The 19,072-nt window shown below is 33.3% G+C and overlaps 1 protein-coding gene across 1 annotated transcript; it reads left to right on the top strand.

Moving 5' to 3' along the window:
- The first annotated feature begins 3,425 nt into the window (after positions 1-3,425).
- LOC114188422 (AT-hook motif nuclear-localized protein 19-like) lies at positions 3,426-4,157 on the top strand. The gene has a single exon (XM_028077009.1). It carries the CDS (start codon positions 3,426-3,428, stop codon positions 4,155-4,157), a length of 732 nt encoding a protein of 243 aa, XP_027932810.1.
- The last annotated feature ends 14,915 nt before the right edge of the window (positions 4,158-19,072 follow it).

Genomic DNA, 19,072 nt, shown 5'->3' with positions numbered 1-19,072 from the left:
GAAACAGGAATGTTGGACTGCAAACCTTGACAGACCCCTCTTATGAATAACACTAAAATCCTCTTTGAGAAGGCTGATCTTATCACCAATCTTGATTATTACATACGTCTAATAGGGAAGTTACTCTATCTAGCTAATTGTAGACCTGATATTAGCTATTTTATGCATTTATTAAGTCAATTTGTGCAAGCTCCTACCACTCATCACCAACAAGCTGCACAACACATCCTAAAGTACATTAAAGCTAGTCCATCTAACAGTCTTTTCTTTGCTCCTACCAATGACATCCAAATCAAAATCTTTAGTGATTTTGATTGGGCTACTTGTACAACCACAAGACGAAGTGTCACTGGGTATTGTGTTTTCCAGGGACATCTTTGATTTCCTAGAAATCAAAGAAACATAGTATTGTATCAGACTCCTCTTCCGAAGCTAAATACAGAGTCTTAGCCAACATCACATGTCAACTACAGTGACACGATCTTCATATTCAACAAATTGATCAAGTTGTCCTCAACTGTGATAGCCAACCACAAGGGATATTGACCACAACCCTACCTTCCATGAACGTACTAAGCATATAGACCTAGATTGCCATGTGGTTCAAGAAAAACTTTAATATTCGATCATCCGAACAATTAGCCGACATCTTCACCAAAGCCCTCCATCGGACATCCTTCATGACTATTTTACTCAAGCTTGGTCTGATGAATATAATCATCTGGCTTGAGGGGAGGGTATTGGAACCCTAGCTTTAGGTTCTTTTAATTATGGTTAGGTTTTAGTTAGATAAGTTCTCTTTTGCCCTTTTTCCCTCTCCCACATAACCTATTTAAGATAGTGCTCTTAAAAGTGTATCGAAACTTTTTCTGATCAATGAAAATAAATTTCAGTTTTGTTTATTACATTTCTCCATGTTTTCCTTCTTCTCGCTTTTTCTTCTCATGAGATCCAGGTGAAGCTCTACGTAGTGAGTCTTCTGTAGTGCGTTGTCCTCCGCTACAGCTTTCCACCGCTCCCATCCAGTGCTACTGAAGGAATGGAAAAGCTAGGGCTTCAACAATTACTGTAACAATATATTTATGAATTATTCTAAAATTAAAAATTTAAACATATTTAACAAAAAATGTGGAGCTTCTGTATATTTCATGCAAAACTTTGCGGAAAAAGGATATAGAGCATGACCAATAATTTTATAAATATTTAAAGTAACATAATGATTTATTTATTTATTAATACATGTATGGGAAATTATCTAAAATTATGATAAAAAAAGTATACCATAACTTTTAAAAACCTACACAATATTTAGTGAAAATAACTTATTAAATTGACTGGTTATTAAATATAACCAAAATATGTTTTAGAATGGATGATTTAATTGATTGATTTAAACAAAAATGTATGCATGTAATAATCAATTTCACTATTGTAATAAAAATATATAACGTGTTTAAAATGTTTTATATCATAAGGCTATAATATATAAAAGATATAATGAGATGCAGAGGGGACCTTTGCGGGAGCCACAGCAATCAATTAATAATCAATTTCACAGTTTTTTTTTTATATATATTTTAAAAAATATATATTTTTATATTATTTATATTAATTTAGTTTAAAAAAACTTTTTTAAAATTTAAAAATCAGGTTTTGTGTCTTTGTTGTAATTTTTTTAGTTCTTTATTTAATTTCTCTTTCTTTCGGACTTCTATCTCATATATTAATTTATTATTATTTTCAAAAGCAAATTGCACAACTACAAAATTGAGGAGTTAAAAAATATTTTGAACTAAATAATTTTTTCTTTTGAGTAAGTTCATTTTTTATCATTTTTATGTGTCTTTATGTGGCTTTTTTATGCTCTAGGTATATCTCTATTTGTTAGAGATTATAAAATCATGCTCTAATTGTTTATCAAACTCTTTTTGTATAAATAAAGTTATTTTAGGCTTTAAAGTTGGATAAGAGAAGAGTAATATTAAGAATGTATTTTAAAGTAAAGGAAGTAATCATTTAGAAGTTGTTAATTTTCTTAAAATATTGAGTTTTGGTTTTGAGATTTAATTTGGGGTATTCATAATTTTATCTTTCTCTACATAAGACGGAGGTTGAATTTTTAGCAAACACTATGATCATTTATATTGAAAGTTTAGTTTTGATTAAATTAGTGAAGATTTTAAGTCATTGAAAGAGCGTAGATGAACACTCTGACTAGAAGCAACTTTTGTTTTTTTTCAATATATTATTGTTGATGATAAACTTTATGTTACACTTTCATATATATTATTGTCATATGTTTTAAATTATATTATCATATGTGTTTGTTTTAAATAGAAAAAATAATATCAGGAAATGAGAAAAGTTTTTAATTAGATCCTATAATTTTTGTCCAAGTTTCACAACTGATAAAATCAATATTTTCTTAAAAATACATTGTTATCGTATTCGATAACTTTATTATCACATATCATCTTGTTTATACTTTAAATAAGTTAATAAATAGAAATGTCTTATATAATCTTTAACAATATTTTCTATATAATTGTATTATTGTAGTATACAACTCTATTAGGAGAGTGACAAACTATTGACTGGTTTACTATTAATAAAGATGATAAAATATTTGAAGTAATAAATAGTTAACAATAACAACCCAATGCACAGAACCGTTACTTTTAAAAATGATTAAATAAAACATTATAATCAATACAGTCTTGACAATGTAGACAAATTATTTCTAAGAAACAATTGACCGTACTATCTTTAATTTAATAAAGTCATAATATTAAAGGCATTTTTGTAATAAAGCAAGCATGTTTATAATACCCATTAAAGATTATTTTGCTCCAATCCAAAATATAGTAATTCAACATTAAATTATACTATCCATTTCTCAATAGAATTCTCTAAACTTTAAAACATTTTGTTCCTTTATGCGTAATTGCAGTTTAAAAACTAAAATTATCTTAGTAATAACTGAATTGCCTCGGAAAGATAATGATACTTTGAAAATCCCATAAGTACATGACAACTTTCGTTTCTCGAAATATAACAAAAGTAAATATTTATGATAGTTCATATTATTTTGATATTTAATAAATTTTTACACTCAATTTACATTTCCTATATTATTTTTTATTTTTATTTTTTATAAATTCAAAAGTTTTCTTATGTTATGTTGTTATGTATGAAAAAAAAAATCATTTTTCTTTTATAATTATGAAAAATAGAAGATAAAAGAAAAAAGAGTAGATCTTAATTGGTTGTAAATATTTCTTTTAAGAGAGTGGTAAAATGTCATCAATTTTACTATAAATTCCCACATAGATGGATCAAACTTTCTCACCCAAAACATTTCAAGTATTTCCTCACCCAACTCATAGACCTTGTCTACACTCTACACAAGAAACCTCTTCATCAAAATGAGAAACAATTCCCCTAAAATCTATGACTTAGACTCTACTTCTTCTCAAGATGAGGACACTAACTCCTCATTCCAACAAGGTCAACCACAAGAAGCCACCGCCGCCAATGAACCTCGTACCACCAAATCTGGAAGGAGGCCACGTGGTAGGCCTGTCGGGTCAAGAAACAAGCCAAAACCTAGCTCTCTCCGAGTGCCAGAAACCACAGATTCAACTATGAATGTCTTCACTTTCAATGTGGCTCCAAATGGAGACATCATGGAGTCTATTCTTGAGATTGTTCACAGGGACCAAGTTAGTGTCACTGTTATGAATGTTTCTGGCATGATCAACAACGTGACCATGGAAGCTTCAAATGAGGGTTCACCACCCATCATGCTCTATGGGCCCTTCAACTTCCTCTCCCTCACTGGATCCTACTTGTACGACAACCACTACATTCTTCACCCCGGTGCCACCCCTCCCCCTCCTCCATCCTTTGGGATCCATCTCTCCACCGCTCAAGGACAGGTTTTCAGTGGCATCATCGGTGGCAGAGTCATTGCTGGTGAGAATGTCATGATCACTGTCTCCACATTTAGGAACCCTGACATTTTGAAGTACACTCCTGAAGATCGACAAGAGGATGAACTTGACAACAACACTGATAACAACAGTCCTGGGGGTTTTTGTGGTGGTGGTGACTTCATGGGGTTCAACCCAAGTTCTGGAATCCCTGGATTTGGTTGAGGATAACAAATGAATAAACGTAATGAACTAGGGTTCAGATTTTCTACAGATGTTGGTACTTTAAAAATATTTTTAATAATTTTAAAATTTAAAAAATCAGTGACCATCATATTTTGAAGGGGCAACAAAAGAATGACAAGAAAAATTAATAAAGAATCCAAATTCGAAGAATTATCGATGAGTTATGATTTATTTTTTTTCGTTTACAGAGTTGTAATAGTGTGTCTTTATAGTTCAATAAGTGTTGCATGCAACACTTTATTTGCTTTTGTTCCTTTTGTTAATAGGTGAAAACTTTGGTGTCAACCTTTTTGTTTAAACCTATCTAGTTTGAATAAATTTCTTCCCTTTATCAAGAATTGTGATGTGAAAATAAAATATCATTGTTGTTCAGAAATCTCATACTCAAGGTTTAGTGGTGGATTTGGAGAGCTTTTTGTTTGGGAAAAAAAAATACTTATAGGCATATTGAAAAGTTGGAACATGTTCCAATTTTTTTCTTGGACAAATAGTATTTTTCTTACCATAATTTTTGTTACATCGTTTTTTCTTTTTATCTTTTTTTTTTTCCAAAAACTTGTTATAGGATTGACAAGTATACCAAATTGCACATGTAATAGAGTGAAAAGTTCAAGTATTGTTTTCCAAGAGACTTGTGCAACAACTTGACAACTCTTGCAATTCATAATTCAATTAGATAATAAATTTCACAAAAATAATATTCAAAGCAAAAGCACCAAACAATATTCTTCTGATTCCTTCTTTAGCATTCACATATTTTGTAATAAGTTGTAATGTCTTAACGACAAGTTTAAACTTGAATATTAAAAATCCCATGTCTAGCAATTTTTATTATAAGTTCGCATTAATCAAGATTCTGATGTTATGTATGATTAAATGTTCCACATCTATGTCTAACATGTGAAATCTATTAGTTGTTATATCTTAATCAAGTTTCCCAAACTATCTTTCAACTAGCAAATACTCTCACATATGCAATCAATCTAGAATATGCAATTAAAACAAGTGATGAAAAAAAATTATATTTGAATATTGGAATTCACAAAGAGTTAAGAATACATTACGTTCAACTCTCATGAATAAAGGAGTTAGTTACTCCTTAACATTTTGAATACTAGAATAAGAATAAAGATGAATGTCCACAGCCTTTAAAATGAGCATCTACCTTATCTCCAATTAGGTTAAGTGTCATTCTCCCTTAAAAAAATATTTTTTCCTCTTTCCCCCAAAAGGGGGGTTTTCCCTAAAAGGGATGATTACTTCTCGGAAGGGTTGTTCCTTAAAACCTCTGTCAACCCTTAATTTGTAAATTTTTCGAATTGGACTAAGCTTGCGCCTTTGTACTTGATTTTGTATTGGAGTAACCAACTTTATCAATATCTCCTCTTGTTGATAACTTTGATAATCAAATTTTGTTGATATTCTTCTTAATTTCTTTGATATTTCCACTTATCTACAAAATATTAAATATGTAAACCAAATACTTATCTTTTCTAATTTTATTAAATAAAACCTAAAATATCTAAAAAGACAATAATAAAATAACAATAAAAGATAAAAATAAACAAAAAATAAAACATGATAATGTCAATTATTTGTAAAAATAAAAGATCATTGTTGATGATCAGAATTCTCAGCTCAAGATTTAGTGGTAGATTTGGAGAGCTTTTTGTTGAAGGAAAAATGTTCTTGTATTGTGGCATATGTAAAAGTTGGAATATGTTCCAATTTTTTTCATGGACTAGCTAATAGCATTTTTTTTACATTATTATAATTTTTTTTTAATTTCATCATTCTTAATGTTGGATATCGCAAATCAAATTGTGATAAGACAAATTTATCGTATATAAATGGATGCAAACCTCACTTCACAAGCTAATTTTGTAGAGTTGAATAAGGTTTAAAGTTCACTTCTTAAGATGGTACAAGAATCATCTAAAACATATCTTAGTGAGATTTATTATTTATTGGATCAATCGCGTTATCACTGTCGAATCACCCCACTATATATATACATATGTATATATATACATATATATATATATATATATATATTATATATATGTATATATATACATATGTATACATATATATATATATATATATAAATATAATATATATATAAATTATATATATATATATTATATTTATATATATATATATGTATATATATATATATATACATATGTATATATATACATATATATATATATATAATATATATATATATATATATATATATATATGTATATATATATATATATATAAAAGCTAAATAAAGAAGCTACTTACTCTAGAAAATAGTGGTTTTTGAATTGGAAAATGGTTTATTGACTATCTATTTTGACTATTTTTTTATTCCTTACGTAGAAAATGGTATTTACTTTTATTTTTTACTTTTATCAAACGAATTGGCACGTGATTGAAGGGGTTAATGAAATTAACCTACCATTAACTTTCTTGCCGTCATATACCATTAACTTTCTTGCCGTCAAAGTAAAAAAAGAATCCAAAAGTTGTTTTTCAAAAACACTTCGCAAACCCTCGCATATCATTGTGCCTCGCAGACCAAAAGCAGTTTTCTTCTCCACCGTGCCTCTGAAGTCCACCGTCCCTGCGAACTCCACTGTCCCCTTCGAAAATCCACCACCACGAATTCAATTAAGGTATGAGTTGCATATAAAGAATATTTTACTCTATATATAGTGTGTATCAATAAAATACAAAAACATATACCGTATAACAACAGTGATATATCTCATATCTCTCATATTTTCAAAAGCCCTAAAAATCTCAACAGTGGTATCAAGAGCCATTGTTCTTACTACTAGTAGAATGGAAGGAAATATGTCACATGTTGTTATTCCACTCTTTGATGGTTAAAGTTATGATCTATGGGCGGTAAGGATGCAAATATACTTAGAGGGGCTAGATCTATTGGAAGTCATATAGGAAGATGATGTTCCCTTGCCTGAAAATCCTACTATGGCTTAAATCAAAACGTGTAACATCCCAACGGAATATTACTTAAATAAAATAAATAAAACAAATAAAAGGAAAAATGAATTTAAAACATCGAAATATTATTATTCCCAAAACGAGGGAAAATTTAAAATATTTAAACATCGCGCCAAAATTTATAAAAAGTAGTAGGAGAAAACATTTGAATCTCCAAAATCCAAAAACCATAAATAAAATATAGTAAAAAATTCTTCTTAGCTCTAATCCCAACTAGCCCTCACTCCGTCGCTTGAGCATCCTCAGCATCACCTGTATCATCATCTGCTCCCGTGTAACGAATCACACGATCATCGCCAAACACAAACAGAAAGGGTGAGCTTATAAAAATACAATTAACATATAATATCACAAAAATATAAGTAAGACACACATCTTATTCAATCTAATTAGTTCTTGGCCAAGACCTTAACCCCAAGACTTTTCAACCTTCAAATCACATAAATGGTTAGCCTTGGACTCGGGAATATGATGCTCACACGAACCTGCCCGCTCGTGGTCCTGCCTCTACGAACCTCCCCGCTCGTAGTCCTGCTCTACGAACCTCCCCGCTGGTATTCCTACTCTACGGACCTACCCGCCCGTAGTCCTACACATGTGATCCACCAGCCACGTACCTCCCCGCACGCAGCATCTCTCAAGCGTGAGCACGGAACATACGAACCTACCTCGCTCGTATCCCCATACGAGAGTAACTGGATATGAACCTCCCCGCTCATATCATCACATGTTAACTACCATCCCTGAACCTGCCCGCTTATGGCACAACATCTCCCAATCCAAGTATAACATCATACATAAAAGCAACCCATGCAGCCAAAACTGTACCAGAAACGCCTGGCGCAGCCGAAGTGCCGCTAGGCAAAATCTGCACAGACCGCCTAGCGGTACAGTCCCATTCGCCAGGTGTCAAGCTTACACACAAAGCCCTTTGTTTTACCTCGCCTTATATGCTTCGGTTGGCCAAGAACCGAAGCATATAATGGCGCGGTGGCATTTTTGCAATTAGAGCCAATTGTTTGATATTTTTATCCATATATTTATAATTGTTTGATTTGATTTTCTTCATTAATTGATTTTAATGTTGTTGATATAATGTAGTGTAATAGAAAAACCGGCTCATATGAGTGCAGTTACTATATAATGCAATGGATGACAACAATTGTGCGTGCTCGTATTACAACCAATTGGGACACGGTAATATATTTTTGAATTAAAACAATTACTTTGCAATATTCTAAAGTTTGGTATACTAAAGTTGTCTTTCTATATACTAACTTAAAGTCCTATTTTGCAGACATTCAAGAGTCCTTTGCCAATTCCCGCGAAGTCCATAAAGTTTGGTAGGATAGCATGTGCAAAATTCATAATTCAAATGTACAATAGTATTGATTAGGATATATGTATTTCGATTGTGTACATTAAAATTATCTTTTAAATGTTTTTGGATTATGGATGTTTGAGAAAATATTCTGTTATGGTTGTGTTGTTGTCTGAAAAATATATGCAGGTCTGAAAAATATATGAATGTGGGAATATATATATATATATAACAGAAAATTTATTTAAAAAAAAAGCAGCGGAATATGCCTCGGTTCTTACCAAGACCGAGGCAAAAAACTCACATATGGCCTCGGTTCTAACCATAACCGAGGCCAAAAAGTCTGCGAAAATTTGAATTAAAAAAAAATATTTTTCACCAATGGCCTCGGTCCTATCTGACCCGAGGCAGAAAACTGTGTATATGGCACCGGTTTTAAAACAACTGAGGCATAAAACTGGGTCTATGGCTTCGGGTGATAACCGAGGCCAAAAGGTGTACCTTTTGGCCTCGCCCCAATATACTTCGGTTCCAGACCCGAGGCAAAATGTGGAAAATAACCGGGGAAGAAAGCCCTTACTGCACTGGTGATGATACTAAAAGTGAAAGTAGATGACACATTTTTGTTTGTCATCAACCTGATTGATTAACTAGACAAAAACAGTAGAGACACCAGGATTGTAATAATCCATGGATATGAGTTTCTTTTAATGTATTTAATCCTAATTTTTTTCAAGTCTTCTTTTTTATCTCTGTTTTTATTATATTATCTTCTTAAATAGATGAAACTGCCCACATTTTATTCACACATGCAAAATAGTTATGTGAAATGAATAGTTGTTTTTACCACAATTTTCCTTGCTAGGCAATGTGTTTCTTTACCTGTGGAAAAAACTAAATTCAATATAACCATGGTTCTTGCTTAACAGGCTAACGCTTCACTGGATGAATTTTTGCTGTCACTGGGTCTCAAAAAGTATCTCATAAGTTTTCAGGCTGAAGAAGTATGTTATATATCTGTTACCCCGCCTTCTTGAAATCCATGTTCCGTCATCTTATTTTTTAGAGAAATAGTATTTGTGAATTATTCTTTCAAAAGGTTGCAAAAAGGGAAATGATTTAATCAAAATAAAGGAATCTAAATATGTAGTTACATTTAGACACCTTTTTCTTAAGGTAGAGAAAGGACAAGTAACATACTTATTTGGAGAAAAAGAAATATTATTGTTGGTCAAGTGCAATAACCAAAAACATTATGTTGTTTATCGTGTCATGCAGGGATGGTAATTTATGATGCCATGAAGATAGTGGAAGCAATCATTGCATTGCTTAGCAAATGAAGTGTACGTGTGACATATAGAATACATATAATATGAGAAATTCTTTCATTCAGTTTATAATAGGTTTATGATTTTTCTAGTTATATACTATTCCTTCATTCGGATGTGAGAAATTCTAACAGTAAACAAGTTCATATAAAATCATAAGATCACTTTTTAGTCAAACCTTAAAAGTTAAAACCATCATTATCCAAAACCTTTAAACAATTCTTTTCATTTACACATTAATCATATTCATGTTTGTTAACTCATTAAATTTCTAACACCACATCTAAAAATCATCCAAAACCGTAAAACCTTTTACTTTTGCTCTTGTATGTAGAATCTAACTGCTTGAATATGTGAACTTAAAGAGACAATTGTAAAGCTTTCATGGATATCATATTTATAAGCTATTGTGTTGAATTGATTGAGATGATTTTTCTAATATTTTGTCTGCATATTGTTGTCAAAAGCTTACAATTAAATATTTTATGCATATTGTAGGCATTGATTGAGAATATAAGAACTCAGCATGATGATGGAACTGCTATTGTCTTAAGTGTAGTATTGGAGGCAACAAAAATTGTAGAGATAAAAGCGAAATTGGAGAATTCAGGTGAACCAAATTCCTTGCTTTATGATTGAGTTTTTTTCCCTTGTAGATATGTTGGATCATGTAGTTTGTTCCATTGATTCTCTCTCCCTTGTTCTCTGTTTTATTCTTTTGTTAAGAAGGATTCCATACTTTTGCTCTTGCTTAATGCAAACCAATAATTTTTTTTTTCATTCAACCATAAATCAAAAAGGTCATGATATGAGAAAGAATGTTGCAGGCGGTACATCCGTCTTCCCCAAGCTTTTAAACCCCAGAACTTACAACATACAACTTCTACTAGAATCAAAGTCTTTAAATTAATTCTTTTAATCATAGTAGCATTGTTTTTTATTTGTAGCAGGGTAAGACTATCATCTTCTAGCTTTAGAGGTTCCCAAACCCTCAGTAATTATCACACGGATCAGATGGATTTTACATTGCCAGAAACTGTCGAAACTCTCACACCAGCTACTTCTAGGATTGATCCTTTACCTCCTTGTATGGCTACATCGTCAACTTAGCATAGTAAAGGTCGGTCAGATGCATAGGGGAATTTTACCAAACAAAAACCTTATTCTGAGAAAAAGGCTAAGTGCAATTACTGTTGTGATTTGATTAAATATTTGGCTGGGACAAGTGGGATAAGGAATCATTTGATAAGATGCAAGGAAAATCCTAATAGAGAAGCATTCAAAAGGCAAAAATTATCATCATCAACTACAGAAGGGGCTAGTGTTGGCCCTTCACCAACTATTTCTAAGTTTGACCAGAATGCATCTCGAATGATGTTGGTGAAGATGTTTGTGAAATCCGAGCTTCCTTTTCGATTTGTGGAAGTTGAAGACTTCCGTGACTTTGTACGGTCCTTGCAACCACGATTTGAGGTCCTATCCCGCACTACATTAAGGCGTGAAATGTGGCAACTATATGAAGAGGAAAAAACAAAGTTGAAAATTTTTCTATCAAAGCAGTGTGGGAGGGTTTGCTTAACTACAGACACATGGACTTCAATCCAAAACCTAAACTACATGAGTTTAACAACTCACTTTATTGATGATGATTGGAAGCTTCATAAGAAAATTTTGAATTTTTCTCAAACAACAGGTCATTCAGGGGAGCTCATTGCTAAACATGTCGAGGCTTGTTTGAATAATTGGGAGTTGAAGCGAGTCCTTAGTGTCACTGTGGATAATGCTACAACAAATGATGTTGGGGTCCAATACCTCAAAAGAAGGATGTTATCATGGAATTGTCTTGTCTTAAAGGGAGAATATGTTCATATGCGTTGTTGTGCACATATATTAAGTTTGATTGTGAAGGATGGGTTAAAGAGATAAAGGATTCAATTTCAAAAATTTGAAGTGCAGTTAAATATGTGAAATCTTCTCCAGCTAGATTTGCTAGATTTAAGGCTTGTGTTGAACAAGAGGGAATTTCTTATAAAGGTCTTATTTGCCTTGATGTTGAAACCAGATGGAATTCAACTTATCTAATGTTAGAGGCAAACTTGAAGTACAAAGATGCATTGTCTTGCTAGATATGCAAGATAAGAAATTTGGTGCTGAAATGGCCAAAAGTAGTGGTGTGCCATTAGAAGAGGATTGGGAATATGCGAGGTCTGTTCTACCATTCTTAAAGATGTTTTATGACTCTACCATGCACATTTCTGGTTCTTCTTATGTCACTAGTCATATGTATATGAAGGCGGTGTTTGGAATTGGTAAAAATATTCGACAATATTCTGAGAGTAGTGATGTGAGCATAAGATCGATGGCAATGAGGATGAAGGGTAAGTATGAAAAATATTGGGGAAATCCCAATGGAATTAATATATTATTATTGATTGTTGTTGTGCTTGACCCTAGGAGTAAGTTGGATTTTGTTAATTAATTCATTGACTATATATTTGAATCTAGCATGGCCAGTGGATTGAAATCAAAATTATTGTCATCTTTAAAAGCACTTTATGATCAATATTAAGGGGTTGGGGAGGGTTCTCAAAGTAGCCAACAAGAATCCCAACTAGATGATGAAGATGATGATCCTCATGGCATGAGTTTCTACCTAAGAGCTACAGGACGTAGATTTGATTATATATCAGAGCTTGATAAATATTTGAGAGAGGATCCTGAACCTTATACAAAGTCAGTTGAGCTTGATGTTTTACATTGATGGAAGGTCAACTCAACTAGATTTCCTATCCTTGCAAACATGGCTTGAGAGGTGTTAGCCATTCCTATCTCTACCGTAGCATCAGAGTGTGCATTCAGTACAGGAGGAAGGGTGGTTAGTCCTTATTGGTGTTGCCTAACGCCTAAAATAGTGGAAGTACTTGTTTGCACACAAGATTGGTTAAGAGGAACACCTTTTTCTATACTTTTTGACGAGGATCCTAAAGAGCTTGATGAATTTGAGCAAGGTGAGTTTATATGAAAACTTTATATACTTTTTAGTTGATATTTTTAAATTTATTTTAAGTTTTCAAAAACGATGAAATATATATATATATATATATATATATATATATATATATATATATATATATATATATATATATATTTAGTTATAACTTCTCAAGACGAAGTGGGACCTTCAAGTGCAATTAATTTAGATGATTGAAGATGTATTAAGATGTATTAACATTTTGATGTTGTTTGTGGGAGAACCTACGAGAGAATCTATGTATTAAGATGTATTAATATTTTGATTTTGGTGTATTGAAGTATGATGCATATTTCAAGTATTATTTCCTAAGCACTTTCAAATTATAAACATTAGATTATTATTGCATAGTACAATCATATGTAATTAGTGCAATTCAGTTCAAAAAGTGTAATTCAGTTAAAAAATAGTGCAATTCAGTTCAAAATCAATGCAATTCGATTCAAAAATAGTACAATTCGATTAAAAGATAATGAAGTTTATTCAAAATCAGTGCAATTCGGTTCAAAAATAGTACAATTCGGTTCAAAAATAGTGAGCTTTATTCAAAATTAGAGCAATTCGATTCAAAAACGGTTCAAAAATAGTATAGTTAAGTTAAAAATTAGTGCAGTTCAATTCAAAAATAGTGCAGTTCAGTTCTGACGTAGTGCAGTTCATAAAACAGTTCAGTTTATAACAGTTCAGTTCAGTTTATATTATAGTGCAGTGTAGTTCAGTCCAGTTTATTTTTAAGAAAAACAGTTCAGTTCAGTTCGTCTGAACTGTTTTTCAGTTCAGTGCAGTTCATGCGAACTATTTTTTAGTTCAGTGCAGTGCAGTTTCGTTTATTTTGCCCACCCTAGTAATGAATAAACCTCCTTCCCGATATCCTTAATTACCCTTCATAGAATTCCACATGGATGCCCATCTGAATTTACATGTTTCATCCACTTAGTACCCATCCAATTCTACCAATAGATACTATTAACTTATTCCTACTTGCCACACCCAATATACCATAACCACAAATCACCCATCTATGCATATGAGCCACGATTGACACATGAAGTCCATGAATTATGATCAACAATTATCAAACCACGTAAGCAAAGATCTAGGATTCTAAGACCTAAAACTTTTATTTAGAATTAGCATTCTCCCTTTCTTTCCTTAACCTTCCTTCCAACACACCATAACATGGTCATGCTTTCTAACCTATTACCATTCACACACTCAATTCCCATAAGTATACTATCCATTCCCGTGTCATCATTTAATTTCTAATATCATTCCCAGCCTCTTCCTTCACGACCAACCAAAATCAATGCAACATTGTGCCCCTATTCCCGTCAACGCCTGGCAGCAGGCTACATGCCACCAGTCGGTGTATCAGATCCTAGTCCAGAACTCCCTTCTTTTCACTCACGAACACCACGATTCTTCCCTAATTCAATCCAAATTCAAGTACTTCAGCAGACCACAACCTCTCATGATATTCTATCAACTCAATCTCGATTCCTATTCAACTTTATGCATCATGAACCCTTCACTCATATCCTCGTACCCTAAAACTAGAATGTTATGAAATTCTTTGTTTTGAACGTAATTCAATTGCTTATTCCCACATGTTATAATTTTCAGACATCACAAAAACAGCTAGAACATCCAATTTTTGTAGTCACATATATGCATAAGTACCTTGACACTCAATACATCTCAATTTACCCAAAATGCAATAAATAGTGACCCCTCACCATATCTCGCCTGGCTGTTCGGTTTCACCGCCAGGCAGTTCAAGAACGAACCCAAAAAACTCGGTAGAAGCAACGTGTCGCCTGGCGGCATAAGATGACCCGCCAGGCGGTTTTTGGGTAAAACCAAGAAACCTACGAAAAAATAGCACAATTAGTAGAGAATTTCATACAGTTTCAATCATACATGTCATATTACATTATATTCAAATAAAACTCAACGTAAATAACTCCGCTTACCTGGTTCCTTGCTAAAACACGAATTTGATGTGTGTATCCTTCAACCAAACCCTTCTAGCCTTTGGTTTCCCTTTGACAACGTTGTTTTCAGCCTCACCTCTCCTTCACTCAATACCACGCCTCTGAAACCCTTGCCTAGCCTTCACACGAAACAATAGCACTCCCTTTCCCCTTCCAATTGCCTTCTTGCTCTCACTTACTACCTTAATTAAGTGTAATTAACACTAAAACGAAAATGCTATTTAGTTTCATGTTAATGGCTAATCTTGAACCATTATCTAGTTGTCTCTAGTCCTTTAGGTTGCCCCTCTTGGCAGCTAGGGTTTCCATCCCTCTTCATTCCCATAAAAGAAAATAAAATTAAGCAAAAAGAAAGTTCTAGTTTCTTTTCCAATAAGGTTTGAACCCACAATCCTTTAACCTCAAAGCAAGTGCACAACCAATTCAACCAAATCATGTTTGTGATAATTCCTACAATTCTAGGATTGTATTATCATGTCAAGCATTCCAAATATATCAATAAAATAATGCACAAATTAAAATAACACACAATTAACATACATAGGACTCGAACTCAAGTCTTCTCAAACAAAAAATACTCTTAACCATTTGAGCTAGTACTCTTCCACGTCATAGCACTCCGCATTAAATTCCTTAAAGGCTTCTATTACCCGCATTTATTAAATAGTTATTTAATTAACAATTTAATTTTCTCGAGTCTTACAAAACGCATAAAGATAAAAAGATGAGAAAGGAAAAGGCAAAGTCATGCTTGTTCGTAAGGGTTTCACAAATGATTATGAATAGGATCATGACTCTAAAGTCTCCCAAAGAAATTTGGGAATACTTGAAAGCAGAATATGAAGAGAATAAGAAGATTCTAGGCATATTCGAGATGCAAAGGATGAAAGAGTCATAAACAATCAAAGAATACTCAAAGAAATTGTTGAGTATTGTCAACAAGATAAAATTGTTGGGAAAGGAGTTTCCATATTCCAGACTCATTGAGAAAATTATGGTGACGGTGCTGGAAAGATATGATTGATCTATTGCTTCCTTAGAAAACACAAAAGATTTATCTACAATTACCTTGGTAGAGGTGATACATGCCTTGCAAGCACAAGAACAACCAAAATTGATGAGAGAAGATCATGAGGTGGTTGAAGGTAATTTTAATTACACTAAAGTGAATGCTCTCATAGTTAAGAACAACAAAAGGAGCAAATACAACAATACACGGGTGATGAGTTCAAATTTTTTCCCTCATTTAATATTTAAATTTGGGGATTTAATTGAATTTTCTGTTCTTAAAGATTGATTTAATTAGGATTTGTGATTATTGGATTTATTGAGTAAGTTTGGTAAAAGTGGCGTAAAAATTGATTTTAGTTGCATAAAATATTATTGGATATTCTAACGTTTGTTAATGCAGCTAGAATTTATTTTTGGTCAATTAATAGTGTGATTTTAAAATATTCAAAGTTACAAAATAAGTCCAAAATCAAGAAATTCTGAAAAAGAATAAATCAGGAGCTAAATGCACCCCCAGATTTTATTTGCACACTCCTGCAAAGTGGACCACCAAAAACCCTGTTCTGCACCCCTAGTTTTCACTAAGTTGCACCCCTCCTACCACTTAAACTTCACTCAACCAGATCATGCCATGTGGCAATCCCCACCTTTTAAAATTAGCCAACCATAAGCTGCCACGTGTCATAATCCTCCACTCACCAAATTGACCACTCAGATCTTGCCACGTCATCATCTCCTCCATCTCACACATGAAACCCTAACCCTAATTTCCCTTCCACCCTCCACGGCAGCCGCCGTCGCCATCTCCGTCAGCCACCATGGAAGCTTGTTTTCCGACCACCATTGCGCCTCAGCCATGGCAGCCACCAACCATCTTCAACCTCCATCTCCACCGCACCTTCACGTAATCTTTTCCGCGAGCGAGAGCAACCAGAATCACGCACCACCGCCTCTCCACCTGCAACACTTCGCCGGAATCTGCACCACGCCACAGCACCTCCACGAACACCATCTTCTTCGTCCGCGTTCCGCACCATAGCAGCAGGCACCGCGGGCCACCAGCGCATCTCCATCGCAGCTCCACACACCTGCAGCGTTCCAGCCATGGCAGCCGCATCCAACCTCTACAGCACCGCGTCGCACCTCCTCGCCGATGAAGCCACGAACCTGCGCATCTTCGTCAATCACAGCAACACCAACACCTCCATCAGTTCGCACCTCCACCACTTGCCGGAAAACACAGAACCTGCACCACCGTGAGCCGCCAGCACTACCAGATTCATGCAGCCACGTCGGAGCAGCCGCCATTGCCATCAGCCGCGCCGTCAGCCATCATTACCATCTCCATCTCCATTGCATCTGCAGAAACCCTAATTCTGGAGAGAGAAAATGCACTGCCACGTGTCAGCATCTGATAGGACAGTCAAACTGGTCAACTTGTCAACTGGTCAAAGTCAGCAGTCAACTCTGGTCAAAACTGCAAATATGGTTAAATGAGAAGGGCAGAATTGGAAATTGGATAGGAATTAAGTTGCTAATTAATTAAATAAAAATAAAAGATTTTAGCAACTAACAGATAAAGCCCAAAGTCCAGTGGAAGCCTATATAAAGAGACTTAAGGGAGCAGAAGCGGAACTTACAACTTACAGCTTAGACACTTAGAACTCTCTGGTTTTGGGAGATACCGTCTCCACCACATCTCTCATTCTTTCTTTTATTTTCTTTCCTTCATATCATCATGTATTCCATCAAAGCCATGGAGGGCTAAGCTTTTAGGGTTGATTCCACTATAATTTCTTAACTGGATTCTGAGGTTAGATGAATTTATATGTTTTGTTATTTTGATTATTGTTGTGGTTTTTGTTTATCTATGTCCTTTGCTTCTTAATCGAATAGAAAATAATGATTTTAAATCTACATGCATGCTAATCATATGAGTTAAAAGGTTTTTAAATTAAATTGAGACTTTACTTTGATTTTGAAACTTTCATTTGATTAAATAAGTTTTTGCCAATAATTGAGACTTTAATTTGAATAGACGTAATTACTTTAACTAAAATTAGTCAAGACTTTATTTGATTAATTAAGTTTTCTATTTGGTAAAGAAACAAAGGAATAGACATGATTAGGCATAGTAAAATTAATTGAGACTATACTTTGATTGAATTTACTATGGACAATCTAACAATTCTCACTTTTAATTGAGACTGTACTATTGCAAGAAGAAAGGTCATCAACCCAACTAGTGTTGGTGGAGGCCAGATGTCAATGTCACAAATGCGATCAATGGGGACATGTGGAAAAGGTATGCAAATCCCAAAATTCTCAATAGATGTCCAGATTGTGGAGGATAAATAAGAGGAGGAACTACTTCTTACAACATCATGTGTCACAACTAACAAATCTATAAAAGATTGGATTATAGATAATGGTTGCACAAACCCCATGACTCATGATAGAGAACTTTTCAAGAAACTCAACAAATCAAATATTTTCAAGGAATGGAGAACTTTTCAAGAAACTCAACAATTCAAATATAAAAGATTGGGAATGGAGAACAACCTCGAAGTATTCAAAGTCCACATGAAAGACAAAATATTTGCGTTGGATTTGATCCAGGACGAATGTGCTACAAATAAAATGAGTATGAAAGAAGGATCAATATCAAAAGAAGATAAATATATCTGGAAGAAAGTAGATGTCCAAGTGAAGAAAGTAGATGGAGGTCCACATTCTAATATTCACAAAAGGTCCAATGCCACTACCATGAAATCCACCGTTGACAAAGAAGATGATGATGATAAAAGAAGAAATACAAAGAAGAATATCAAATTGAAGCAAGATGTGATGTCATGGAAGAAAGAGAAAAACAAAAATTACAAGCACAAAAAGAGGAGAAAATAAAGCATCAAAAGATGGAGAACTAAATATGAAGATATAAAATTTAAATAAACAGATATTAAGCAAGGAGGAATGTTGAAAATATTACTTAATATCTTTTTTTATTTAAATTAGTTTCTAGAAAATATTTCAGGTTTAGATATATGTTTCAGTTTTAGAAATTAGTTATTATTTTAGATTAAAAGTGAGATATTGTAAATATTTTATATTTGATATTCTGTTACATTTTACTCTATATATATGGTGTATCAATAAAATACAAAAACATATTCATCCGTATAACATATCTC

This window comes from Vigna unguiculata, chromosome 6, assembly GCF_004118075.2.
Source record: "Vigna unguiculata cultivar IT97K-499-35 chromosome 6, ASM411807v1, whole genome shotgun sequence".
NCBI lineage: Eukaryota > Viridiplantae > Streptophyta > Magnoliopsida > Fabales > Fabaceae > Vigna > Vigna unguiculata.
Note: the sequence above shows the minus strand (reverse complement) of the source record. Positions and strands in the feature narration are given on the sequence as shown.